The sequence below is a fragment of the Felis catus genome, chromosome B3 (assembly GCF_018350175.1).
Source record: "Felis catus isolate Fca126 chromosome B3, F.catus_Fca126_mat1.0, whole genome shotgun sequence".
Lineage (NCBI taxonomy): Eukaryota > Metazoa > Chordata > Mammalia > Carnivora > Felidae > Felis > Felis catus.
Genome location: NC_058373.1, coordinates 28,257,278 through 28,284,235, shown reverse-complemented (window position 1 = coordinate 28,284,235; position 26,958 = coordinate 28,257,278). Strand labels below are relative to the sequence as shown.

Genomic DNA, 26,958 nt, shown 5'->3' with positions numbered 1-26,958 from the left:
ACCTTCATTCTTTTTTGTTTTTAATTTTTTCCAGTGTGTATTTTATTTTTGAGAGAGAGTGCATGAGCATGAGCGGGGGAGGAGCAGAGAGTGAGGGGGATAGAGGATCTAAAGCAGGCGGTGCATTGACAACAGCAAGTCTGTTGCGGGGCTTGAAGTCACAGTGAGATCATGACTTGAGCCGAAGTTTGACACTAAACCGACTGAGCCACCCAGGCACCCCTTCACCTTCATTCTTGAAGACTATTTCACTTGATATAGGAATCTGTGTTGACAGTTCTTTTCTTCCAGACTTTAAAAAGTGTCATTCTACTTCCTAAGGCCTCCTTGGTTTCTGAGGAGAAATCAACAGGCATTCAAATTGTTGTTCTGTAGGTAACGCATTTTTTTCTCTGTTTTAAAGATACATTATTTTCATCAGTTAATTTTTTTTAAATATAGTTGACACCCAATATGTCACATTAGTTTCAGGCATACAACATAGTGATTTGACAAGTTTATACATTATGCTGTGTTCACCACAAGTGCAACTACCATCTATCCTGATACATCCCTGTTACAATACCATTGACTGTATTCATTATGTTGTGCCTTGTATTCCCATGACTTATTCATTCAAGATATCTTTTTTTTCCTTTGCTTTAGTTTATAACAGTTTGATTATGATCTGTCCAGTAAGGATTTCTTTAGGTTTATCCTGTTTGGGATCTATTAAGCTTCTTGAATTCATATGAGTGTTCTGCCAAATGTGGGAAGTTTTCAGTCATTGTTTTCAGCTATTTTTTTACCCACTTTCAGCACTCCTTGCACTCATAACACAAATGTTAGACCACTTTTCTCATCCCAAAGTTCCCCTGAGGATTTTCACGTTTTTCCCAACCTTTTTTCAGTTGTTCAGATTAGATAATTTCTATTGTTCACCGAATCTTTGTTTTGCTCTTGAGCTCATGTAGGGGCTTTAAAATTTTTCACACAGTATTTTTAGTTCTAAAAGTTTAAGGATTTTCTTTAGTTCTTTATATAAAGGTTTTTTTTTTTTTTCCTCTGACATTCATTTTCTTTCAGTTTGGAAGTGTTGTCATTGTTAGAGCATTTTTTTAGTAGTTGCTTTAAACTCTGATGCATGATTGTAGTATCTGTATTATTTCATTGTTGGTATGTTAGTCATCTTTTCCTATAAGAATTAAGACATTCTGGTTCTTTGTGTGCTGAGTCGTTTGGACTGCAACTGGACGTTTTGTATATTATGAAATGAGACTCTGGGTCTTAAGTCCTAGGCAAATGCTGACTTTTTATTTTAGAGTCAAACAACCTGGTTCAATTTAGGGTGTGGTTTTGACCTGCTTTCTCTGGCGTGTGATTCAGTGTCAGTTCTGTTCTCAGAGCCCCTGCGGTGCCATTTGGATCTGTCCTATGAGTGCTGCCTCTGGCCATCTGGGAGTTTTCTGTGGTCTCAGGGATTGGGGTGTGAGAGGATCAGATCCATGCATTTGTCTCTTGGGCATGGGCTCAAAGTTCATGAGCAACTTTATGGGCTTGCTCTTCTGAGATTCTTCCTCTTCACATTGTCCCTGGGGCTGTCCAGTACCTTTGGGTTCCTTTTTTGGTTCTTAAGCCAGCAGCTTGGGGGTTTGGTAACTTGCCCTACCATGTACTTCTATACCCACACTTTCTCTGGGGCCTAGTGTTGGGAGGAGCTTCTTCCATTGAGTGTTCTCATCCAGCTTGTCTGCTGCTGTTTCCTTCTCACAATACATGTAAGCTGCCTCATGTGTCCCATCTGGGGTCAGAGCTGCCCCACATGTCCTATCTGGGATCAGAGCTGCTTGGTGTGTCACATCTAGGGTTGCAACTGCTTATACTCCCTGTGGCCTATCCAGGTTCAGACCAGCATTCAGCTGGAAGCAGGCTGGAGTGTGCGGTCTCCTCTCCTGGAGCTGGCACAGATGTGTTAGATGACACCCACCTTCATTTCTCTGTACTAGCCTTCTCTGTACTAGCCTTCGAGTTTATGCTCTCAGTCCTTTGCTAACACCTCCCTGTTTCATGTTGGCCCTTGGCCCTCAGCTTAGCCTCTACAGGCTGACCATGGAGAAAGGGCTCTGGCCTTTTCCATTTTCATCCTTAGTGTGTAACGTTGCTTAGAGGACCCACCTGGGAAGGTCTGCATGCTGGGAAGCACTGTTGCCCCCTTAGAGGATGTGCTGGCTTTCTTGAGGGCAGACATGGTGTTGAAGATGATATTCCCTACTCTGGCCCTGTAGGAGCCCCTCTGGGAGCCCTCTAGAGATGATGGCCTTAAGGTGGAAAGGGTGACAGGAAGCATGTGCCCTGCTCTATGACACTCCTGGAAGCTAGAAGAGGCTACATCATGCCTCCATTGCCAGCAAGCCCTAGAAGAGACACCAGACTCTGGGGGATTGGTCCTGACACCTCATCCACCCCCAGTTCCCTCAAGTGAGGGGTCAGGGGAAGGGGGTCTGATTGCCACACCTTGGAATGGTTGTCAGAGTATTACTACCCTTCCTCACAGTACAGGTGGCTCTGTGTTTTGTTCTAGGCCAGGATGGCAGCCCAGGTGACACTGGAGGATGCACTGTCCAATGTGGATCTCCTGGAAGAGCTGCCTTTGCCTGACCAGCAGCCCTGCATTGAGCCCCCACCATCCTCACTGCTCTACCAGGTGTGTGCCGAGTGGAAGTGGGGTGCATTGTCTGCAACACTGACCTCCACGTGATGGTTTTTCTCTTCCTTTCAGCCAAATTTCAACACTAATTTTGAAGACAGAAATGCATTTGTCACTGGGATTGCAAGATACATTGAACAAGCAACTGTCCATTCTAGCATGGTAATTCCTTCTGTTTGTCTTTGTTTTCCTTGGGGGAATAGTACCTGTACTGACAAATGTACACCTTTTTGGTATTATCCTGATATGATCTGTGGTAAGGAAAAAAAGAAGAAAGTGGATGAAAATGCCTTATGTTTTTAAAAAGACCTTTGTGTTTCTTATTATAAACATAATACATATTCTTTCTGAAAATTTAGCATATATAGCCCAGAGAAAACCTTTGTCAGCATTTTGAGGGAGTACCATTCTCTCTCCTCTTTATATTTTTATTATTTTTTTAATGTTTATTTATTGATTTTGAGAAAGAGAGTGCACAGTTGGGGAAGGGGCAGAGAGAGAGAGAATCCCAACCAGGCTCTGCGCTGACAGTGCAGAGCCCAGTGTGGGGCTCGAACTCGTGAACCGTGAGATCACTACCTGAACCGAAATCAAGAGTCAGATGCTTAACCGAGCCACCCAGGCACCCCTCTCTCCTTTTTATTTACGCTTGTATTCACGAACACAGTTATACACTAAGATATGACTTCGATTGCATGAATGAATTGCAGTGTTATTATGTATTTTAATGATTTCATGAACTTTTCACTTGTCTTTAAAATGTGCCAGATAAGGTGATTTTTCATAACTGTATAGTTCATTTTGTAAATGTCCACAGTTGAATTACTTTTGCATGTTTACTTAGTTTCCCTTTTTTTCTTTGTAATAGAAAATGCAGTGATGAATATCCTTCCAAATCCATCATTATTCCCATTGGTAGATTTGTAGAAGTGAAGTTACTGGATTCAAGGTTGTAAACATTTTAAAGCATCTTAAGAATATGATGAAATTGTAGTTGATGTTTTTAGAACATCTCTGAACTTCTTACCATTTTTATCAAAGGAAACAATGTGAAAGGAGTAGACACTAAAGCAGTTTAAAAATGATGGCAGTCCTCTTTGCATGGATACTCTCTCTGGATTTTAAGTGTTGCAGAAATACAGCTTTTCCTCCCCTGCACTGGGGATGGCAGAGCTGCCTCAGTCTTAAGAGCCTTGAAGACCCTGTGCGCATCTGTGCTACTTCAGGTCTGCACTGGCAGCAGGTTGTTTAGGGTTGAATGGAGCTGAGGAATAGTGGCTGTGGCAGGTGCCTTGGGCTGTGCTGGCTCCTCTCCAGCCAACAGAAGCCGTGAGAGTGTTTGGGCGGTCATTGTGGCCACACTACTACACTGAACGTCACCAGCCTCTTAGCAGCTATCTTGTGGCGTGCAGGTCCTCGTACTTGTCTATTCTCAAAGTGAGAGGATACTATGAAGTATCTGGGTTTTAGCAACATGGCATTTCCTTTTTTATGATCATTTTCCTACTTGTCTTTGATTTGCCCTTTGTACCCTTGCAGAATGAAATGCTGGAGGAGGGCCAAGAGTACGCGGTCATGCTATACACCTGGAGGAGCTGCTCTCGGGCCATCCCACAGGTGAAGCCATCCCAGCCAGGCCACGCTGTCATTCCTGTGATTCCATCCCTGCTGGCCACGCCCCTACCACAGACCTCACTCCTACCCTTATGGTTCCCTCATCTCAGCCAGACCACACCCCCATGCCACCAGCCCTGCCTCTATCCCACCAGTACTTTCCCCCTCCTGCACCCTACCCCACAGCCTGCTGGGACTGCCTGCTCTCCTATCTAGCTAATTTGAAGCCTCTATATCATACTTGTTTATTCCTAGGTGAAATGTAACGAGCAGCCTAATAGAGTGGAAATTTATGAGAAAACCGTAGAGGTCCTTGAGCCTGAAGTTACAAAACTGATGAATTTTATGTACTTCCAGGTAAAACGGTGAAATAATCCTAGGGGTTTAATGCAGAGGAGTAGGAATCTGGCCCACTCTCACCCATCACCATGACTTACTAAACAAAGTGTATGTGAATTAAAGCAGTCATCATGGCCTCTGAGACAAAAGGGCACCAGACCTTTGTCAGTCTACAGCTTTATTGGCCCTTCCAGAATAAATACGTCTTTTGTGTTTCACTTCTCTTATTTCTTTAAGAGTGAATGAATATTTCCTTCATGAAGACTGCTTTCTGTCAGTTCCAAATATGTTTGTCTTTCTGCCAGTTTGTACTTTTGATTCATCTTGTTTTTCAGATGTTTTTCTCTCAGCCTCTGCTGACTGTCCACTTAGTGGTCCTTGGCCTGCCTTGGCTCCTTTGGCCCATTGGTTGGGTGGAGTAGCCACAGGGAGGGGACTTGCTGGCTTTTTAAGGATATACTTTGGAATTGTATGAAGGTTTTTATTATAGATTCCTTCAGCAAAAGGAGAAGATAGAACTTATTAGGAGATGAATTTTTGTTTTATCTTAAAGGTTATTAAGAGGAAAAATTTCCCTGCCCCCATCTTCACCTCTGAAAGTGAAAACATCTGTTTGTAGACCTTCTATTGGAGCATTTCCTCAGTAACTTTGCTTGAATAATCAACAAAATTCTTTTATTTTAGGGATAGTTGGTAAAGTGGAAAATTAATGGTGATTATCACAGAGCAAAGGCATGTGGAAATTACTTTATAGAAACAAGTCTCATTACCTGAGCTGTAAATGTCCATTCACTTGGGTGGGTATTTCATCAAAGAGTAACAGTGACTGTGCTTGCAGGTGGGCATGGAGTTGGCCCATCAGTGACAGCAGTTTTTTTGCCCTCCCTTCCTCTTTTCAGAGAAATGCCATTGAGCGTTTCTGTGGGGAGGTGAGGCGCCTGTGCCACGCGGAGAGAAGGAAGGATTTTGTTTCTGAAGCCTATTTGATCACGCTGGGAAAGTTCATCAACATGTTTGCTGTGCTGGATGAGTTAAAGAACATGAAGTGCAGTGTGAAGAATGACCACTCGGCATATAAGAGGTGAGCTTTGACCTTGTGCCCTAGGACCTTGCAGAGAGTGCTCAGGCAGGCAGAGTGGTTCTTGATTAGCCACATGCTCTGCACCTAGTAGGTGCACATCCCATATGTGCTGAAATAACCACAACTGTTTGGTAGTGGTTGTTTGGCAGGCTCAGGACTATTTGAATACACACTCCTACGTATAAGATGCAGGGGTAGCTGGCGGATTATGTGTGTGGCGATGTATTGAGTGAGATGTCTTCTCATAGAGTATGTGTACATTGTGGTTTTATGAAGCTAGAGCGGAATATGGACACCCTGGTCATCCTCAAATGTTTGTTGAGGACCTCTGGGTGCTCAGCACATGTGAGAAGGAAGATGTGCACAAGATCAATCCCTGTTACAGAGGGTTAGGGTCACTGTAAGGCTTTTGGCTCCATAAGCATCTTGATGAACAGCACCTCACTTCCTGGTTGTACATTTTGGGAAGGTACACACCATCACAGCAGTGGGCAGAGCTGGCCTGTGGACTGTCTTGGGGTCACACTGAGCTTCCAGGTCCCCAAAACCAGCTCTCCTCCAGGGAGAATGTGGAGAACTTCTGGAGAAGAGAATTGGAAAAGGTGGGTGTGCCATGGAATACTGTGAGGGAGCAGTTGATGGCAGGAAGAGGAAGAAGGGTGGTTGTTTAGAGCAAAGCGAGCTGTCTTCTAATAAACTTTCTTTAGAAAGTCTGTGCTTGGTACTGTTGAAGGCATGGTTGGCTGGAATGAGATGCTGACTACTGTTTCTTCTGCTAGACAAAGAATCTTTGCTGTGAAATTAAATTTGATGAGATTTTACTTTGCATTGGAATAGGCTTTAGTTGTGTTGTATCTGAAATCACACAACCGTTGTCGGGTCTTTAAAATAAAATCAACATGGGATATAGTGCTAAACAGATCTAAGATTGAGGCAGCAGTAGGAGTTAAGCTGGATCATCTAGGGTTTTAAGCTTGGTCCATGTGAAGTTAAGTGTAGGCATTCATCACCTAGAATTAGCTCTATACAGAAGCCTGGATCTCCAGAACTAGAGAATCCTTGGAGTTGACCTGTTAACCTTGCTTGAATAGGAAAGTCTGGAGTTGACCTTGTTTGATGTGCTTGCAGGCAGTCCGCACCCCCTCTAGGAGCCACCCAAGCTCTCCTGAGCACAGAGTGGGCCTGGGGCACCCCCCAGCTGCCATTGGCTTCTTCCTTTGACCTCTGTTTGGGATCCCTTATCATCTTCCCAGATAGTAACCCCCATTTCTCCCCAGCCCTCACACACTTACACTCACACTTTTTATTTGCACCTGGAAATAGCTAACAGTACAAATGTTTCTGAGTATAAATGCCAGGATAACCTATATGGTGAGGCTTGAGGAAAATAGAAAACAGCATCTTTGATTTTAAGTTTATTTATTTTGAGAGAGTGAGACAGCATGTGCCTGGGTGTGTGCGGGAGAGGGGGCATCTCTCAGCACATAGCCCGATTGGGGACTCAGTCTCATGAACTGTGAAATCATGACCTGAGCCAAAATCAAGAGTCGAACTCTTAATCGACTAAGCCACCCAGGTGCTCCAAAAAAGTGCTATCATATCAGGGTTCATATTAGGTTTAACTATATAATTTATTTTTTAGTTTTTAATGTTTATTTTTGACAGAGAGAGAGAGAGAGAGACAGAGCATGAGCGGGGGAGGGGCAGAGAGAGAGAGGGAGACACAGAATCGGAAACAGGCTCCAGGCTCTGAGCAGTCAGCACAGAGCCCGACGCGGGGCTCGAACTCACAGAGTGCAAGATCATGACCTGAACCGAAGTCAGACGCTCAACCAACTGAGCCACCCAGGTGTCCCTAACTATATAATTTTTTAAAACCCAGAGAAATAATAGAGGCTTAAACAAGATTGCAGATTATCTCTCATTTCTCTCTCATCTGAAAAGTCCCAAAGTAGGTGATCTGCAACTGATGAGGGGATTCCACAGTGCTCATACCAGGGCTCCTGCTGTCCTGCTGCTCTGCCATCTTCATGTGTTGTCTCACGGTCCAAGATTGTTGCTTGAGCTCCAGCTATCATGTCTGCATTCCAGTCAACAGGGAGACAGTAGAATAGAAGGGATCATACTGTTTATTATCCATATACTTCCAAGTACTTTGCAGTGCTTTTCATTATATCTCATTGCTCAACCATTGGTCATGTGAAGATGAAGCACATTGCTGTAACATGGAAATTCAGGATTTATTCCTAAGGAGGTATGGAGGAAATGACTGTTGGGATAGGTTATTAGCCTTTACCATGGGAATTTTTTTCAGTAAAACCCCAAAGTTTTTAGGTTGCACAGACATGTCCTTAGGTGGCCAGTTTACGCTAAACTTTTTGGGGGACAGCCCTAGATGTGCAGAATGCTCACATTCGCTGCTTTATGCTGCTTTGCAAGACTCAGAGACTCAGTGTGTGCCTTCCAGTCTTATTGGACCTAAGTGTACAGGTAATTCTGTGTATGCTGTTTCCTCTCTCCTCACATTTTCTCTGTGGGTAGGTCAGGTGGACAGTTGTTTGTTATAGATGTTATAAGTGAGGTTCAGGAGAGTTCAGGAGGTCAATCCAAGATTGAGCAGTGTTTTGGTGGTGGAACCAGGATTCTGTCTCTGACCTTTGGCACCAGAACTGTGTGTGGTCCCTGACTTGTGGGAGACATGGTGGCCTAGAGGATTCTTGGTGGAGAACATGGACAGTGCCGGCCATCTTCATTACCATACTCTGGGAGTCACAGAGGGGGAGGCAGTCTTTCTCAGACTTAGGAACAGGTAGCCCAAGGGAGAGGCCAGTGTGCAGGAAATCCCCAAGAAGGCCTGTGGTTGGTGCTGCCATGTCTCTGAAGAAGTCCATTAGCTGTTGGACAGTGAGGTCGTGAGCTGTCCAGGTTGGCAGAAGAGTGACCTGGAGTCCAGGGTAGAGAAGTTTGAGGACGCTGAAATTATAACTCGCTTCTAAGACCTACATTATCACAGATAACTGCAGCCAGATAAAGTAATCTTGATTTTCTGTGCTTTTTTTTTTTTTAATCATTAAGTCCGTTGGTTATATGACTTTTTTTTTTTTTTTTTTGCTTTCAAAGGGCTGCTCAGTTTTTACGTAAAATGGCGGACCCACAGTCCATCCAGGAATCACAGAATCTGTCCATGTTCTTGGCCAACCACAATAAGATCACCCAAGTAAGGCTTCCCCCACCCTCCCCACTTTGGCTGATGGCATGCACTGCTGGGGTCTGAGGGCCAGGGAGCTAGGAGCAGTCAATGGCATGGATTTCCCACTTTGTGTTTCAGTCTTTACAGCAGCAGCTTGAAGTGATTTCTGGCTACGAAGAGCTCCTCGCTGATATTGTGAATCTGTGTGTGGATTACTACGAGAATAGGATGTACCTGACACCCAGTGAGAAACACATGCTTCTCAAAGTACGTGTATGGGCATGGCTGCGCACATAACTGTGCAGAGAGACAGCCTTGCTCTCAAGAAGAGGCTGTGCTTTGACTGTGATGCTCTTGCCAACCTTTTCTTATTCTCACGCTTGCCGTGTGTGTGTGTGTGTGTGTGTGTGTGTGTGTACACGTACGTGTGTTTGTGTACACAGCACCCTCCACCCTGCTCACAGCCTGCACTATAGGCTCTCCAGACACATTCCTTTGAATGTGTCCCAGGCTTGATCCCATTGTCAGGTATATGACATGCCTACCCCTGGAGAACGTGCTCATGACTGAGGAGTCCTGGTCAAGGGCTTCTGTCAGCATTAGCTTCTTGTAGCAAAGTTATCATCAGATTCTACTTGTTAAGGATGTGATTCCTAAGAATTAACACTACTGTGTCTCCATGATTGTAGTAGACTTTTCTTGGTCAAGAGCATGGCCTTTTACCATACTTTTCTTTATTACTCAGTTTTAAATTGGGGAGTGTTTTCAGTGACATTTCTTACTGGGATGAGGAGAAGTCAGTTCTGCCATTGCATTTGCTCTGCTTTCCACCTTTGGGAAGGATGGCCCTGAAGAACACTGTGCTGAGTGTCCTGTCAGCACAAACCCTTCCCTATAAGAGTGGGCCCAGCCCCAAGATCTCTTCCCCACAGGAGAGCATGGGCGAGTTGGTGCCCTCTCAAGTGGAGCACTTTATGACAGTGGAAATATTCTGTTTGTGCCATCTGGGGTGGGAGTCCCTGGCCATGGATACTTATGGAAATACATACTTAGTATTTCATTGGGCTTAATGAGAGGTGGGTGTTTGTGCCTGGAGAGAACAGTAAAATACACACAAGAAATGACACAGATAAAAGAAGAGCTTCTTATGAAGGGATAGCTATTTATGAGGAGCTTTTAAAAGTGCTTTTTGAACTTTTTTTTTAATGTTTATTTATTTTTGAGAGAGAGACAGACAGACAGAGCATGAGCAGGGGAGGGGCAGAGAGAAAGGGAGTTACAGAATCTGAAGCAGGCTCGAGGCTCTGAGCTGTCAGCACAGAGCCCGACGTGGGGCTCAAACCCATGAAACCGTGAGATCGTGACCTGAGCCAAAGTTGGATGCCAACCGACTAAGCCACCCAGGTACCCCTAGAAGTGTTTTTTGAAAGAAGAATGAACTCCCACTTCAAATATATGAACTGTAGCATTAGAAGTTTTTATGGGTAATTAAACTTTTAGGTCTGAGTTTTATGTGCCATTTTGTGATTTTCAGGTCATGGGATTTGGTCTATACTTGATGGATGGGAGTGTCAGCAACATCTATAAACTTGATGCCAAGAAAAGAATAAACTTATCCAAAATTGATAAGTACTTCAAGGTGCGTTACATTTTTTTAGATAAGCCTTTCTTATCAAGTGTATACACTTAATTTTGGGAGTTAAACCTCTGTGCCCCATATTTGGAAACGTGGGTATGGGCAGTGGGGCGGGGGGAAATCACTGGCTCCCATCTGCAAAGGCAGCAGTTTTGTCTGGGTTTGAACCTTGTATAAAGGGCATCATGCCAGGTGTACTCTTTTGTATCTAGCTGCTTTCACTCACTTATTAGATTCATCTCTGTGAGATCCTGAAGCTGTAGTCCTTAGGTTTTCATTGTGGTATCACAGCCCATTTTATTATTATACCTCAACTTATTTATCCATTCTGCTGTGATGGACATGAGTTTTGGCTGGTACGAACAGTGCTCCTTTGATTTAGTGCACATCTGCGCATGTTTGTGTTTGCTCAGGGCTAGGATTGGGGGCCACAGGCATATACATTTTCAGTGTTAGATGTAGGCTAACAACTTCCCACATGGCTATGCTGATTTGCATTCCCATCAGCTATGAATGAGCCTTCCTGTTGCTCCACATCCTTTGCCAACACTTGACACTCACTTTTTTGAGGAAGTGCATCCTAAAGGGTGTACATCATTGTGATATTTTTGGCTGACATTTCCTTGTGGTTTAGTTCATATTTCTCTGATAACTTCACGCTCTTCATCTTTTGTGTGTTCTCTTGTGAAGTGTCACTTCAAGTTTCTTGCTCCCTACCCCGCTCCCCCACCCCCCTTGATTTATAGTTCTTTATATATTCTGGGTACATGTTCTTTGTTGAATACATGTGTTATAAAATACATGCATTCTGTGCTTCTGGCTCTCCTTTTCCCTTTCTTAAAGGTGTCATTTGGTGGACAGCAGTTTTTAATTTTAATGTAATCTAATGTATCAATCTTTAATATCTACTTTAAGAAATCTTTGTAGGGGTGCCTGGGTGTGTCAGTTGATTAAGCGTCTGACTCTTGGTTTTGGCTCAGGTCATAGTCTCACAGCTCATGGGATCGGGCCCCATGTCAAGTTCTGCACTGACAGTGTGGAGCCTGCTTCGGACTCCCTCTCTCTCCCTCTCTCTGTTCCTCTCTCTCTCCCCCCCGCCACTTGCTTTCTCACTCTCTGTCTCTTTAAATAAACAAACATTAAAAAAAAAAGAAATCTTTATATAGAGTGGGCTTATAAGAATTTTCTTCTTGTTACTTTCTAGAAATAGCACTATTTCTTTTTCCATCTAGATCTATAATCCTCCTGGATCTGGCCTCTGTGTATGGTGTGAAGAAGGGTGTTGACATTTTTTGATTTTCTTTTTTCCCCTTATGGGTATCCAGTTGATTCCGTCCATTTATTGTAAAGGCCATCTTTTCCCCCATTGCTGTGCATTGTTGCCTAGGTCATAAAGCAGGTGTCTATATATATGTGATACTGTCTTAGGTTTCCTGTCCTCCTCAACTGCTCTCCATGCTCCAGGGCAACACTGTCTTAGTTGCTATAGTTTTCCGTAGAACAGATCTGCTTATCAAGAAGACTTTAAGTTACGTTCTTCAAGATTATCTTGGATATTGTCCCTTTACCTTTCAAAATAAATTTTAGAATTGGCTTGTTGATTTCCATATACACAAACACATATATGCACTATCCATAAACCATTTTTCTTCTTGGAATATTGTTTTGTTTTGATGTTTATTTATTTTTGAGAGAGCATGGGTACGGGAAAGGTAGAGAGAGAGAGGGAGACACAGAATTTCAAGCAGGCTCCAGGCTCTGAGCTGTCAGCATGGAGCCCAAAGCAGAGCTTGAACTCACGGACCACGAGATCATGACCTGAGCCAAAGTCTGGTGCTCAACTGACTGAGCCACCCAGGCGCCCTCTTCTTGGAATATTGTTTGGGATTCCATTGAATTTATAGATCAGTTTAGGGAGTGAAAAGTACCAAGTCTTCCAAAACGTTAACTTGATATATTTCTCCAGTTACTTAGAACTTTAAACTTTCTCTAGAATTTTTAGTAGTGTTTTTGTTTAGAGGTCTTGAACATATTTTGTTAGATTTATTCATATATATTTTAGTTTTTTTGATGCTATTGCAAGTCGTTTCCCTTTAGATTTTAATTTTCTGTTTGTTACTAATAGAAATGCAAATTGATATTTTTTTATGAGCATGGATCTAGCAACAAGGTAGGTTAATTGTAATATTTGAATTGGTTTTATGAATATTGGTTCTTAAATTGTATTTTGTGCAGAGATAGTATTCAGCCCATAGTAATTACTACCATTATTCATTGATTGTATTTGGTGAGTAAACATACATAATGACCTTATTTTTTTTGTTCTTTGAATATAGCAGCTCCAGGTTGTTCCACTGTTTGGGGACATGCAAATAGAACTGGCAAGATACGTCAAGACCAGTGCCCACTATGAGGAGAATAAATCTCGGTAGGAGGAGAGTGAGTTGTCCAGTAGAACATTCTGCAGTGTTCTCATTGTGGTTTTATAACACTTATTTATCTTGACAGTTTTAATCATCTGGAACCAAAACCAAAAACCCATCTGGTAGGCCCTGTCACTTGTGACTGCCTACTTTTAAATTTATTAAAACATGCAATTTATTTTCTTTGTTAGAGAAATTTAACCAAGAAATTTAACCAAGAAATTTAACCAAGAAATTTATTTTCTTGCTTATTTTCTTGGTTAGAACATCTGTATTTCATTTTTTTTTTAAATATGTGAAATTTATTGTCAAATTGGTTTCCATACAACACCCAGTGCTCATCCCAACAGGTGCCCTTCTCAATACCCATCACCCACCCTCCCCTCCCTCCCACCCCCCATCGAACATCTGTATTTCAAATGTTAGTAGTGGCTACTATGTTAGCACAGCTATAGAACTTTTCCATCATCAATCGCTTCTCGGCCTTTTGGTTAAGATCAAGTGTAGAACTTTTCCATCATCACAGAGAGTTCTTTTGGATAGAACTCACGGAGAATGTCCAAGTGTAAACAAGCGGCACACTGGTAAATGCTTAACAACTAGCCCTGCTGGGCAGTGGGATGTTTGCATTTATATTACAGAGCTTATAAAACTATCACTGAAGAGCCAAATCCAGCCCAGGGCTATTTTTGTAAGATCTCTGTTGCTGTGAATGGCTTTTACATTTTTTTTTTTTTTAATGTTTATTTATTTTTGAGAGAGGGAGAGGGAGACAGGATCTGATGGGCACTGCGCTGATAGCAGAGAGCTTGACAGGGACAGGGCTTGTGGACAAGGCTTGAACTCACGACCCGAGATCATGACCTGAGCAGAAGTTTGAAGCTTAACTGACTGAGCCACTCTGGCCTTTACATTTTTAAAGGGCTGGTTTTTGTTTTTGTTTTTTTTTAAAGAAGACAATGGCTGTGTGACAGTGTAGCCCACAAATTCTGAAGTATTTACTTTCTGACCTTGTACAGAGAGAGTTGGCCAGCCCCTGGCATAAAGAAAGGGTCTGTAGCTCACAATTACAGATGAGAAAAAAAACACACCATACTTTTTTTTTTTTTTTGTAGATTCCACATAGCTGGTTGAGTCTTCACAGGATGCTTTGTTGACTCTTGCCAAACAGGTGTATCCATAGCCAACCTACAATTGCAAATAGCCATGATTTTGAAAAATCAATTACATCTCAATCTGCTTATTCAGAGGTTGGCAATCTTTTTTTGTAAAGGCTGAATTATAAACACTTTAAGGCTTTGCAGGCACATGTGGTATCTGGCATATATTCTTCTTTTCTGTTATTGTTGCTTTTTTTAAATAATAGAAATGTGAGTACCATTTTGTATGGCTCTAGGGCCGTATAAACACAGGTTGTGTTTGGTCTGTGCTGTAGTTCGTTGAGGTCTGTGCTAGCTTATTTCCTAATAAAATTTACCATTAAATTTGATATACCATCCAGTTAGGTGACTTCTCATTCTTCTCTAAGTTACGTTCATTAAACTGAAACCTCTTTCTGCTTCAGCACTAATTCAAGCTCTGATCTGGAGCATGTGCTGATTTACATGGTGTAAATACTCCCACCATGACTGACTTGAGGCTAACAACTTGTTTCAGCTCTAGTAGCATGCCATTACACAGTGCTTCTACCCTAACAGACACAGATGAGCTCTAGATGAGAGGTAATGGTAAAACCAGTAAGACAATCAGGAAACAATGAGTTTTGCATGCTTATTTCTATTTTTTTTTAAATTTTTTTTTAATGTTTTTATTTATTTTTGAGACAGAGAGAGACAGAGCATGAATGGGGGAGGGGCAGAGAGACAGGGAGACACAGAATTGGAAGCAGACTCCAGGCTCCGAGCCATCAGCCCAGAGCCCGACGCAGGGCTCAAACTCACAGACTGCAAGATCGTGACCTGAGCTGAAGTCGGACGCTTAACCGACTGAGCCACCCAGGCGCCCCTTATTTCTATTTTTTTAATATGATCTATTGTAAGTCAATAGCATATAATTGGTGTTAGTGGGCATTTAACAGCCACCTTGGGAGGTGCCTGAGCAAGTAGCGGTGAGCTTTGAGAGCCCAACCCACTAGCCCTGCACCGACATCTGGGTTCAGAAAGGGTGGCCAGAGTGTGTGATGTCAGCAGTCAGGTTCTGGGCTCTAGGGCCTTGCTTTAGGTGGACATGCTTTTTGGGGCCTGCAGGGGAGGCAGGTTTATTGAGGGTGGAGCCTGGTCTAGGGCCTGGGCCTCATGTACTCATTGCAGACTCAGGGAGCCACCTTGGATGATGCCAACATAATCATTGCATCATCTTATAGTGGAATCAGAAAGTAAGAAAGGACTGCTGCTTGAGACAGTGTCCCCATTATTTTGAAAAGTGGTAATCTGAATTCCTTCCCTTCAAGCAAAGAGGACCAGTTTGTTAAAAACATGGTGAGAGTGTCTGTGCTGAGTGTGAGGGAGCAGAGGTCAGAGCCCTAGGGCCCATACTTTCTGCCTAAGAGCTCCAACAACTTTTAATTCTTAATAAACTTCTTTCCCATTAAATTGACTGCTGCTAAAATGGTGTATTGTGCACATAAGTCAACTGTCTAACTTCCAAGTAATGTCAGTTTTCAACTCCCTATAAGGATAACTTTTGTTTCGGAGTCTTTGGCTGACTTGTTTTCTACTATAGCTTATGTTTTCACATGTGAGTAATAAAGAATTCTTAGTTCCCACCAAATCTGCAGTATGTGTCAAGGGTCCTTGCACGGTGATGCAGTATCCTAAATCCAGCAACACCTCTCAGCTTTTTGAAAGTAGTTGGCTGATTAAAGAGAAATTATGATTCCTTTTCCAAAACACAGGTATCGGAAGATAGGACAGTGACCCTAACACAGGGAGATGGGGCTGGCTGGCTACTTCTTTGCTGAGAATTCATATTCTCTCCGAGCCTCTTTCTCCTTGGTAGCATGCAGGACCAGTAGGCCATCCTGTGTGCCTGCTGTGCATATGTCCCTGACCACCCAGCATTATGATGTATAAGTCTTATGCAGGTACCCTTTCAGGTAATACACATTTTCCCTTCACTGCCAGATGGACATGCACATCATCCAGCAGCAGCCCGCAGTATAATATCTGTGAGCAGATGATCCAGATCCGGGAGGACCACATGCGCTTTATCTCAGAGTTGGCGCGCTACAGCAATAGTGAGGTAAGTGGATCTTCCATGCCTGCCTGTGCTGGTACCTAAGGCCACAGCTGTGCAGGAGCCTCTGGCTGGATAGGAGGACATGTCCTGTGCACCCAGAGGAGGGCCTGGAGTTGGGGGTAGAAGGAAGCACTGTCTCACCTATAGGTCTTTTTAATTCCTTCCAGCTTTGCAGCTGGGTTTTCTGTGTCCTTATTTGGGCTGGTCACATTTTTCCCATCTGCCAAGCATACCTCCAGGCCAGCCCTGCCTGTATGTGGGGTGGATAGGAGTGGAGAGGTCTGAGTCCAGAGGAGCAGTGGGAATGTCATTTTTCACATCTGAGCAGGCAGGGCAGCGAGGTCAGGGACAAGCAGTAGTCAGTGGTATGGGTGTTACACATAGTCTTTGAGGGACTATGAGACCCTATGAGTCCCCTTTGGGGACTTGAGACCACATACACCGGTCTGGTTTTTGAGACTGTGGTACTTCAGGGTTCTCAGGAGGACCATTAACATTTGGAGGGAGTAACTCTGTGTTGACCCCACCTACTGCAGGGCAATGAGCTCCCCTGTTTCTCACCCAGCAAACACTAGCCATCATGTAACCAGAATGACTAGAAGATAGTCCAAATGGCTCAGAGCACATGCTTATTCCAAGCAGACCCCTGGTGGCCAACTCCCCAGAGAGAAGGTAGTATCTCACTCCTTCCCAGCCACCAGCACAACCCACAGGATAGAGATGGGGTGGGTGTTCAAGAAGGCTGTGCTGATAGAATTGTAAACCAAACTCTTGGAAAGCTCTCAGACAACATATAGAGTTGATTTCTACCCTAAAAATAGGTGCATTTGATAGCATGTATGGTTCCTGTCTATTTTTCCTCTGGTTTCTGCTGTCATACCTTTATAATTACAGTAACGGTTTGAATAAGAAAAAAGAGATCTGTCTTTGAATGCTGCACAGTTGTTTTTTTTTAAATAAAATTTATTTATTTATTTTGAGAGTGAGAGAGAGAGAGAGAGAGAGCACAAGCGAAGGAGGAGCAGAGAGATGGAGAGACAGAATCCAAGCAGGCTTCACACCATCAGCACAGAGCCCAATGCAGGGCTCGAACCCACGAACTGTGAGATCATGACCTGAACCGAGATCAAGAGTTGGACACTTACCGAGTGCCACCGAGGTGCCCCTGCACAGTTTATTTTTAAACAGATTTATGGATATTTAATCCACATACCATACAATTCACCCATTTAGATTGTACAATTCAAAAGTTTTTAGTTTATTCACTGAATTGTGTAACTACCATGATAGTCCATATTCGAACATTTATTACCCCCAAAGCAACTCCATACCCGTGTGCTTCTGCTCTGTATATAGATCAGAGGTTCCAACCACCCTCTCCTTTGGGTTTCCATGTGTCTTACAGAGATAAGGGCTCTTTTTAAACATGGCTATAGTACCATTATCATACCTTAAAAAAAATCAAGTATTCCTTAATATTAAAATCGTTGTTTAGTGTCTTCTATCGACTCACAAATGGTTTATTTTTCCAAGTTTGTTTGCCTCAGTATCCAAATAAGTTTTGTGCACCATAGTTGGTTGGTGTGTCTCTTACTCCCTGTGGTGTCATTTGCCATTGATATGGTTTGAAGTGTTGGGGTTCAGAGCCAACAGCCAGGAAAGAATTTTTGAAATGTCTTTGGTGCATAAAAGTGGTTTTATTAAAGCCCAGGGACAGGAACCATGGGCAGCAAGAGCTGCACTAGGGTTGTGAGGAGTGACTGGGTTTTTTTTAAGTTTATTTATTTTGAGAGATTGCACACGTATGTGTGTGTGTGAGCAGGGTAGGTGCAGAGAGAGAGAGAGAGAGAGAGAGAGAGAGAGAGAGAGAGAGAGAGAGGTTGTGTGCACATGCAAGCAGGGGAGGGGCAGAGAGAGAAAAAGAATCCCAAGCAGGCTCTATGCTGTCAGAGTAGAGCCTGGCGCAGGTCTTGATCTCATGAACCACGAAATCATGATCAGAAATGAAATCAGGAGTTGGACGTTTAACTGACTGAGCTACGCTGATCCTCCTACATAAGATTTTCTATCCTTTGGAGGGCAGGGTAATGTTAAGCCTCCAGGAAACAGTCTGTAGGTTTCTGGAGATTACCTTTTTTCTTATAAATCATTGAGACAGTTGCAAACTCACGGAGACTCGTCCTACATGACTGTGATCTCTATCAGTTAACCCTTTGTTTTTCCCTTCCTTTGTTCTTGGGCAGCTAGGAGTACCTGAAGAATGTCTCACGTATCCCACTGGGGTGTGAGCTTGTGCTTTGCCTTCAGCTTGCCTTTTGCTCCTTCATCATCATGTCCCCTGTGCTTCCACTGCGTTGGTTCTTAGATTCAGGAGCCTGATTAGACTCCTCTTTCATCTGGCCACCTGGCCCATAATTTGCTGCGCTGCAGTCTGCTAGAGTGCTGGCTGTCTCACCTGGGTTGTAGATAACCACTGTTCACTGCCAAATGTATGAATTCATTAGGGCTGCAACCTGATGGTACTCTACTCTATTCACTCCTTCTCGCTCTGCATGTATGATTCCTTCAGGAGAGACAGGTCAGAGCTGGATTCCTTTACTATGCATATCACATTTTCAAATAACTGATTCTCTAGCATCATCTAAGGTAATAAACTTTTTTGAATACTCTTTTGAAGTAAATCTACTTCAGATTCTTTTTTTTTTTCCCTTTCATGCTGAAAATCCTGGTTCTTAATTTGACTACAGCATTTTTTGACTTGATGTCTTATCTTAGTATACACTTACCAGTCTTAAAATAGCAATACCAGCACTGCTAATAACAATATAATTACTAGAAACAGTATAATTGTATATTGTCATATGTGATGTTATAATATAGTATAATGACAATATAATTACTAAAAAGTATTTTAAGATTTCTTTTGTAGTTAATTTTGTCCTTAGATTTTCTCCCTCTAGGGTTAGAGAACAAATCATTGTTTTACTTTTTTTCTTTCTTTCTTTCTTTCTTTCTTTCTTTCTTTCTTTCTTTCTTTCTTTCTTTCTTTCTTTCTTTCTTTCTTTCTTTCTTCTTTCTCATTGTTTTTCAAAGTCACTTGAAGTGGTTTTTGTTGGTCTCAACCTCCTGATAGTGATACCTGAGGGACTCACCTATCTTTGGCAGTCTCCATAGACATGTCCCCGAGCAGAGCCAATACTGTGGCTGCACAGGCCCTGTGGTTCTTACTACAACTGCAAGATGTACCTCAGCAACAACCATCAGGGAACTTTGGGGGAAAAAGGCATATGTACTCAGAGTTCTGGAAGGTACATGGCATGCCTGGGGCCACAAAGTGAAATGACAACGGAGTGTGGACCTCGAGCTCTGTCTTTATTAAGAGACCAGGGTGTAGGGTACCTAGGATTTCATTGGTTTACTCTTTATTGGCAAATTTCAAACATAAGAGCAGGAATGAGGGCAGTAAAGTGGGTCACTCAAGTGATGATTTATGTAGGTCACCAAGAGCTTTCTAGAAGGGGAACTTCATAGATTGGGCTACCTGGCTCTTTATCTACTTATGTAGCTGGTACTGTGTTTATTCTAGATGGATGTTTTTGAAATAGATGCCTCAGCAATCAAAAGCTTAATGCCAGGCACTTACACTATAATAAAAAAGCTCATTGTCAGATACCTGCACTACCTAGTTCCTCTGTGCAGTCATGCACCCAATTCAAGTACACACTTTAATTCATTGTTTCATTTTGCTTTTGAGTTTTAAGGATTGCTTTTTTCCCCTAATTTAATTTTATATCATAATTATATAAAATATTTATGTGGTTCCAAAGTCAGAGGTACAAAAGGAGGTATATTCCTCTCCACCCTGCACTTTCCTGTCTTTTAGGTAGCCATTCTTAAATTTTTTTTCTACATTTATTTATTTTTGAGAGACAGAGAGCACAAGTGGGGGAGGGGCAGAGAGAATGAGACACAGAGTCAGAAGCAGGCTCCAGGCTTTGAGCTGTCAGCACAGAGCCCAATGCGGGGTTCGAATTTACAAACTGACAGATCAGGACCTGAGCTGAAGTCCGACGCTTAACCGACTGAACCACCCAGGCGCCCCTAGGTAGCCACTGTTAAATACGAGTTTTCAGAGGCACCTGGGTGGCTCAGTCAGTTAAGCATTAGACTTCGGCTCAGGTCATGATCTCACAGTCCGTGGGTTTGAGCCCTGTTCCAGGCTCTGTGCTGACAGCCTGGAGCCTGCTTCAGATTCTGTGCCTTCCTCTCTGTCTGCCCCTCCCCTGCTCACAATCTGTCTCTCTCTCTCTCTTTCTCTCTCTCTCTCTCTCTCTCTTTCAAAAGTAAAACATTAAAAAAAATTTTTTTAACTCTTTTAAAAAAGTAGAAAAAATAAATTTAGGTTTTCATTTTTTATATAAGCAAATACACACGATGTGCATGTTTTCCTTTATTAGCTAAGTAGAAGCATAACTATGCACATGGTTCTCTTAACACCATGTCCTAGAGATCCCTCCAGCACAGTCTGCAGAGACATTCTCTTCTTTGAGAGCTGCAGAATGTCCATTATCAGGGCTCTACTGTTGCCAGCCTTTTGTCATGGTAAAGGCTCATATGCCTACATCATTTTGTAGTTTTGCAAATGCACCTTTAATGTAGATTCCCAGTGGGTCTGATAGGTCATGGGGTAAATGCATAAGTGACTTTTCTAGATGTAGGGCAACTTCTTGATGTTCCTGTGCTGCTCTAGGTTGTCACAGGGTCGGGCCGCCAGGAGACTCAGAAAACAGATACCGAGTACCGGAAACTCTTTGACCTGGCGCTTCAGGGCCTGCAGCTGCTGTCTCAGTGGAGTGCTCACGTGATGGAAGTGGTAGGCACTCTATGCTTGCTTCTATTTGGAAATGCAGAGACCTGAAAGAACATCTACCCCTGGTTGGTTACAAGTGCTTTTCTTCCCAAGGCCATCAAGAAATTAACTAAATGATATTTTTTCTGCATTAACTTTAGTCTTTGTTCGAGAATGAATTGGCTTTTTATTTCTAACCCTAGAAATAAAAATGTATATCAATCTAAATGTTTCTAAGATGGCTCAGAATATGTTTTGTCTGTTTATGAAAAAGTCTTATCTTTTAAAACATTTAGATAGAATTTGTACCATTATGATTTTTAATTCTCATGCAATTTATTATTTATTTATTTATTTATTTATTTATTTAGAGAGGGAAGGGAGGGGCAGAGAGAGGGGGAGAGAGTGAGAGAGATAAAGAGAGAGAGAAAGAGGATCCCAAGCAGGTTCCATGCCCAGTGTGGAGCCCAATGCAGGGCTCAGTCTCACGAACTGTGAGATCATGACCTAAGCAATCAAGAGTCAGATGCTTAATTGACTGAGCCACCCAGGTGCCCCTAATTCTCATTTTTTTTAAATGCTTTCTCTGTGGAGTTCCAGCCATTGGTTTCTTTTGTTTAGCATTACTAAAATAGTTTCTGATGTGATATGAAGATTTGGATACCTGTAAGTTTTGGAAGATTTTCCCTCCTCTTGTTTACTTTGATTAGATGAAAATTATTAAATCAGATCAGCACATGATCATTTGAAGAGCTGATTTTAAAAAGAAGTGGTGATGAAATGGCTAGTTTTAGATATTCAACACAAAATATCCTGGACATTTTACCTGATATATTTCTTAAACCTGAAGTCACATGGCTAGAATGTTTTGCAGTTTTATGGAGATGAACTCTTGGTGTGTGTGTGTGTGTATGTGTGCATAGTGTATGTGTGAGCATGCATGCATGTGTGTGATTTTCAGATGCAGCTAATATTAAAAGACTAACCTTTGGTTACTTTGGTGATGGCCATGCCAGTCAGACCAGAAGGTAAGCATTTTACGTTCAGTGTGGATGTCTCCCCCTTTTCTGACCACACCAGTATTCATGGAAACTTGTGCACCCAACGGACAAGTACTCCAACAAGGACTGCCCAGACAATGCTGAGGAGTATGAGCGCGCCACCCGCTACAACTACACTAGTGAGGAGAAGTTCGCCCTGGTGGAGGTGAGGTTTGCTTTCTTTTCCTCCTTTGACTCTGGCCTCAGACTGTCTGTCTTCCCATTCAAAGCAGAGGCAAAATCTTGAGTAAAATTCAATGAATAGTTTCATGTTGTTGCTTCTGTATAGGACAGCCCTTTGTATCTGTTGTAGTTGTCAGCAGAACAATAAAATAGGATGTGAGTTTCTGGTTTCTGTATTGATAGCTCCCTGTGAAGATCAGGGGTTTGTTCACAAGTATCTGGGAGTAGGACACATCTTGGGGGAGGGGGCAGAAGAGGAACAAAATGTGGACCCTGGTGGTCTGAGAGGACCCCCTGTGTTTCCAGCTGTTGTCACCAAGTTCTTTGCTCTCACATATGTTGGCTGTGTTCCCTCAGCTCTGCAGTGTCTTCATGAGCCTTTTGATGAACAGAAGTTCTTAATTTCAGTGCCATTGAGTTTCTTTTCTTTTGTAATTGGACTGTTTTTTGTCTTGTTTAAGAAAACTTTGCATACCCTAAGGTCATAAGATATTCTCCTCTACTGCCTTCTGGATGTTTTATTATTCTGACTTTCACATTTAGATCTGAAGTTCACCCCAAGTTAGTTTATTTTTAAGTTTATTTATTTAAGTAATCTCTACACGCAACGTGGGGCTCAAACTCACAACCCCGAGATCAAGAGTCACATACATCCTCTTCTAACTGAGCCAGCCAGGCATCCCTCTCCTCCCCCCACACCCAAGGTTAGTTTTTAAAACACTTCTGCCCCCATTGCTCCATCTTGCCACCTTTGTTGTCAGTCAAGCGATATGAGTGTGATATGGGTGTGATTCTGGTCACTTTTCTAATCCATTGTTTTAATTGGTCTATCCTTGTTCTAACACCACCTCCTTCTTAATTACTGTAAGTTGATTCTGTGTCAGGTAAAGCAAGCTTTTCTGTCTTCAAGAGTTCCTTGGTTATTCTTGCCCTTTGTATTTTCATACAAATTTTAGAATCATTTTTTCATATCTCACAGTGAAACCTGTTGGAATTTTTTATGGGTATATGAATAAACCTATAGATCATTTTAGGGAGAATTGATAAATTTAGAATATTGAGTCTTTTATAAACATGATATATATCCCTCCATTTATTTAGATTCTCTTTTATAATCTGTAAAACTCTTCCACATCTTTTGTTAGCTTTATTTCTAGGTGTTTGTATATGTGCTGCCGAAGCGAGCACTTATTTCTAGGTGTTTGATATGAGATGGTATATTTTAAATTTTTTCTAAATGTTTGTCACTGCTATTTAACATGTAAATTATTTTTTGTATTTTTCTTTATATCTACTAACTTGTCTAAACTCATTTATTAATTGTAATAAATTATCCATTAGATTTTCTACCTATATAATCATCTGAAAATGATGACAGTTTTATTTATCCCAATTTTCCATTTTTATTTGTTTTTTAAATCACACTGGGTAGGATCCCTACTTGTTAAATAGGAGGCACTAGGCTTTGTCTCATTCCTCATCTCAAAGGGAAAGCTTTCAACATTTCACTGTATAATGTGTTTGCTACATGTTTCTTAATGCCAACAATCATCAGTTTAAGGAACTTGTGCTCAATTCCTTATTTGCTAAGAGATTTTATTATGAGTTGATATTACTTCTATTAAACACTTGGCATCCACTGAGGTACTCCTGTGACTTTTCTCTTTCATTCCATTAATGTGTTAATGTGGTTAATTTATATTGATTGTGAGGGTCCTCCCCCCCCCCCCCCCACTGGTTGGTTTGTCTTTTTGTTTTTTTGTTTTGTTTTGACCAGGTTTAATGTAGCCTTGCATTCCTGGTATAAACTCAACTCAGTCATAATAGATTATCCTCTTTATATATTGTTAGATACAGTTTGCTAATATTTGGCTTAGGATTTTTATATCAAACTTGATGAGAGTGAAACTGTCTTTTACTATCCCTTTTAAAATAAACCTTTTAGGGGCGCCTGGGTGGCGCAGTCGGTTAAGCGTCCGACTTCAGCCAGGTCACGATCTTGCGGTCCGTGAGTTCGAGCCCCGCGTCGGGCTCTGGGCTGATGGCTCAGAGCCTGGGGCCTGCTTCCGATTCTGTGTCTCCCTCTCTCTCTGCCCCTCCCCCGTTCATGCTCTGTCTCTCTCTGTCCCAAAAATAAATAAAAAACGTTGAAAAAAAAATTTTAAAAAATAAAATAAACCTTTTATTTTAAAATATTTTCAGTTACAGAAAAATTGCAAAGATTATACAGTAAGTTCCTGTATACCCCACACCCATTTTTCACATTTTATATTAGTATTGTTATAATTAATAAACCCATATTGATACATGATTATTAACTAAAGTCCATATTTTATTCAGATTTCCTTAGTCTTTCCATAATGTCTTAATTCTGGTCTAAGATCCCACATTACATTCAGTTGTCATATCTCCTTAGGCTCCTCTGGGTTGTTTTTCAGACTGCCTTTGTTTTGAATGACCGGTCAGGTATTTTGTAGAATGTTTCTCCATTGGTATTATCTGATTAACCTGGGGTTATAGGTTTGAGGAAAGAGGATCACAGAGGTAAAGCACCATTTCAGTCATATCACATCAAAGGTACATGTGGTCAACAAACTCATCACTGTTGGTGTTGACCTTGATCACCTGGCCAAGGAAGTATTATCAGGTTTCTCTATTATGAAGTTACCTACACCTTCCCCTTACCCCTGTTCTCCCCTTTTTATGGTGTACTTTAGGGAAGGAAGTCTGTGCTCAGCCCACACCTGTGGAATGGGTAACATTACTTCTTTATAACCATCCATTCTAGTTTTCTGGATGCTGGCTTCATAAAACAATTCATTGAGGGCTCCCTTCTTTCTGTATTGTCTGTAGTCATTTGTGTAAGGTTCATATTCTTCCTTAAATGTTTGCTAGCATTTATGTGATGGTTTTTGGTGATCAGTTTCTTTACCATGCACATTTTCTATTTCTTTTTATATCAGTTTTGGAAAGTTGTATTTTCAGGGATGGTAAGTCGTATTTTCAGGGAGTTTTCAAAGAATCTTTTAAATTTTTCTAATTTTTTTGTAAATATTTTTTAAAGTTATTTTTAACATTTATTCATTTTTGAGAGGGGGCGGGGGACAGGATACTAGCAGGGGAGGGCAGAGAGAGGGGGAGTCACAGAAACCGAAGCAGGCTCCAGGCTCTGATCTGTCAACATGGAGCCCGACATGGGTCTCGAACTCCTGAACTGTGAGATCATGACCTGAGCCGAAGTTGGCGCTCAACTGACTGAGCTACCTAGTTGCCCCTAAAATTTTCTATTTGTCGTAAAGTTTTTCATAATAAATTCTCCTCTTATTTTGTTAACACCTTTTTTTTTTACATCATATGCAATTCATCTGTTTTGAAGTATAAACATTCAGTGCTTTTTTTTAGATATTCACAGAGTTGTGCAATCACAATCAAATTTAGAACATTTCTGTTATGTCAGAAAGAAACTTTGTACCCATTAGCAGTCACCCAATTCTCCCCTCCCTTTTGCCCTAGGCAGCCAGTCTGCTTTGTGAACTCTGTAGATTTGCTCATTCTGAACAGTTCATATAAATGAAATCATACAATATGTGGCTGACTATGATTGACTTCTGTCACTTAACATAATGTGTTTAAGGTTCACACATGTATCAGTATTTCATTCTTTTCATTGCTGAATAATATCCCATTATATGGATGTATCACATTTTATTTATTTATTAGCTGATGGATATTTTGGTTGTTTCTAATTTTTCACTATTGCGATTAATGCTATTAGCTTTTCTGGACTAGCTTTTGTATGGACTCATGTTTTCATTCCTTTTGATACACCTAGGAGTAGAATTGATGGGTCATATGGTAACTCTGTGTTTAACATTTTGAGAAACTACCAGATGGTTTTCCCAAGTGGCACCACTATTGTATACTCCTATAAATAGTGTATGAGGGTTCTACTTTCTTAGAATCCTTGTTAGATTCTAAGATCCTTGTTAGATAGAATCCTTGTTAGATACTTCTTAGAATCCTTGTTAATTGTCTGTCTTTTTGGTTCTGGCCACCCTACTGGATGAGAAGTATATCTCATTATCATTATGATTTTGATTTGCATTTTCCTAACAACTAATGATGCTGAGCATATTTTCATGTGCTTGTTGGCAATTTATAAATCTTCTTTGGAGAAATGTCTATTCAGATCCTTTGTCCATTTTTTAATTAGATTTTTATCTTCTTATTGAGTTTTTTATATATTTTAAAGAGTTCCTTATCAGACATGATTTGCATTTTCTTCCGTTCTTTGGTTGTCTTTGACTTTCTTAATGGGGTCTTGGGAGCATCCCTCATCAAAACAACACAGATTTAAATCAGCAAAAGGCACCTGGGCATAGTCTAGGAGAAACCAGATGCAAACTTCTAGGTATCCCCTACTAGTGCAGTTGTGCAGGATGTACTTTATTTTCCCGGCAAAGATGAATGGCAGCATGAGAAAAATGTTGCCAGCTAGGGAACCTTACCCAAGATCTTAGTGTCCAGGTTTAATAAAAAACCTCAATAAAGGGGGTTAATAATGTCAATAATGTAGGTCAGTAGTGTAGGCATGCAGCTGCTCAGACTCCAGACTCCAGTGCAAAAATAGGTGTTTACCATAAATTACATTGTTGGTATAAACTATCTAGTCACACTGGT

At 41.6% G+C, this 26,958-nt stretch overlaps 1 protein-coding gene across 6 annotated transcripts in view; it reads left to right on the top strand.

The window, feature by feature from the left end:
• The first annotated feature begins 2,560 nt into the window (after positions 1-2,560).
• Positions 2,561-26,958, top strand: part of CYFIP1 (cytoplasmic FMR1 interacting protein 1) — an 84,234-nt gene continuing 59,836 nt past the window's right edge. For all 6 annotated transcript variants that reach the window (XM_019832009.3, XM_019832007.2, XM_019832008.2 and 3 more), the window contains exons 1-12: positions 2,561-2,683; positions 2,759-2,848; positions 4,226-4,303; positions 4,556-4,657; positions 5,539-5,720; positions 8,841-8,937; positions 9,049-9,177; positions 10,445-10,549; positions 12,883-12,974; positions 16,092-16,209; positions 20,957-21,079; positions 22,136-22,261. In XM_019832009.3, the coding sequence (XP_019687568.1) occupies positions 2,567-2,683; positions 2,759-2,848; positions 4,226-4,303; positions 4,556-4,657; positions 5,539-5,720; positions 8,841-8,937; positions 9,049-9,177; positions 10,445-10,549; positions 12,883-12,974; positions 16,092-16,209; positions 20,957-21,079; positions 22,136-22,261 (1,359 nt within the window). In that variant the 5' untranslated portion in view covers positions 2,561-2,566. The remainder of the gene's footprint in view (positions 2,684-2,758; positions 2,849-4,225; positions 4,304-4,555; positions 4,658-5,538; positions 5,721-8,840; positions 8,938-9,048; positions 9,178-10,444; positions 10,550-12,882; positions 12,975-16,091; positions 16,210-20,956; positions 21,080-22,135; positions 22,262-26,958) is intronic.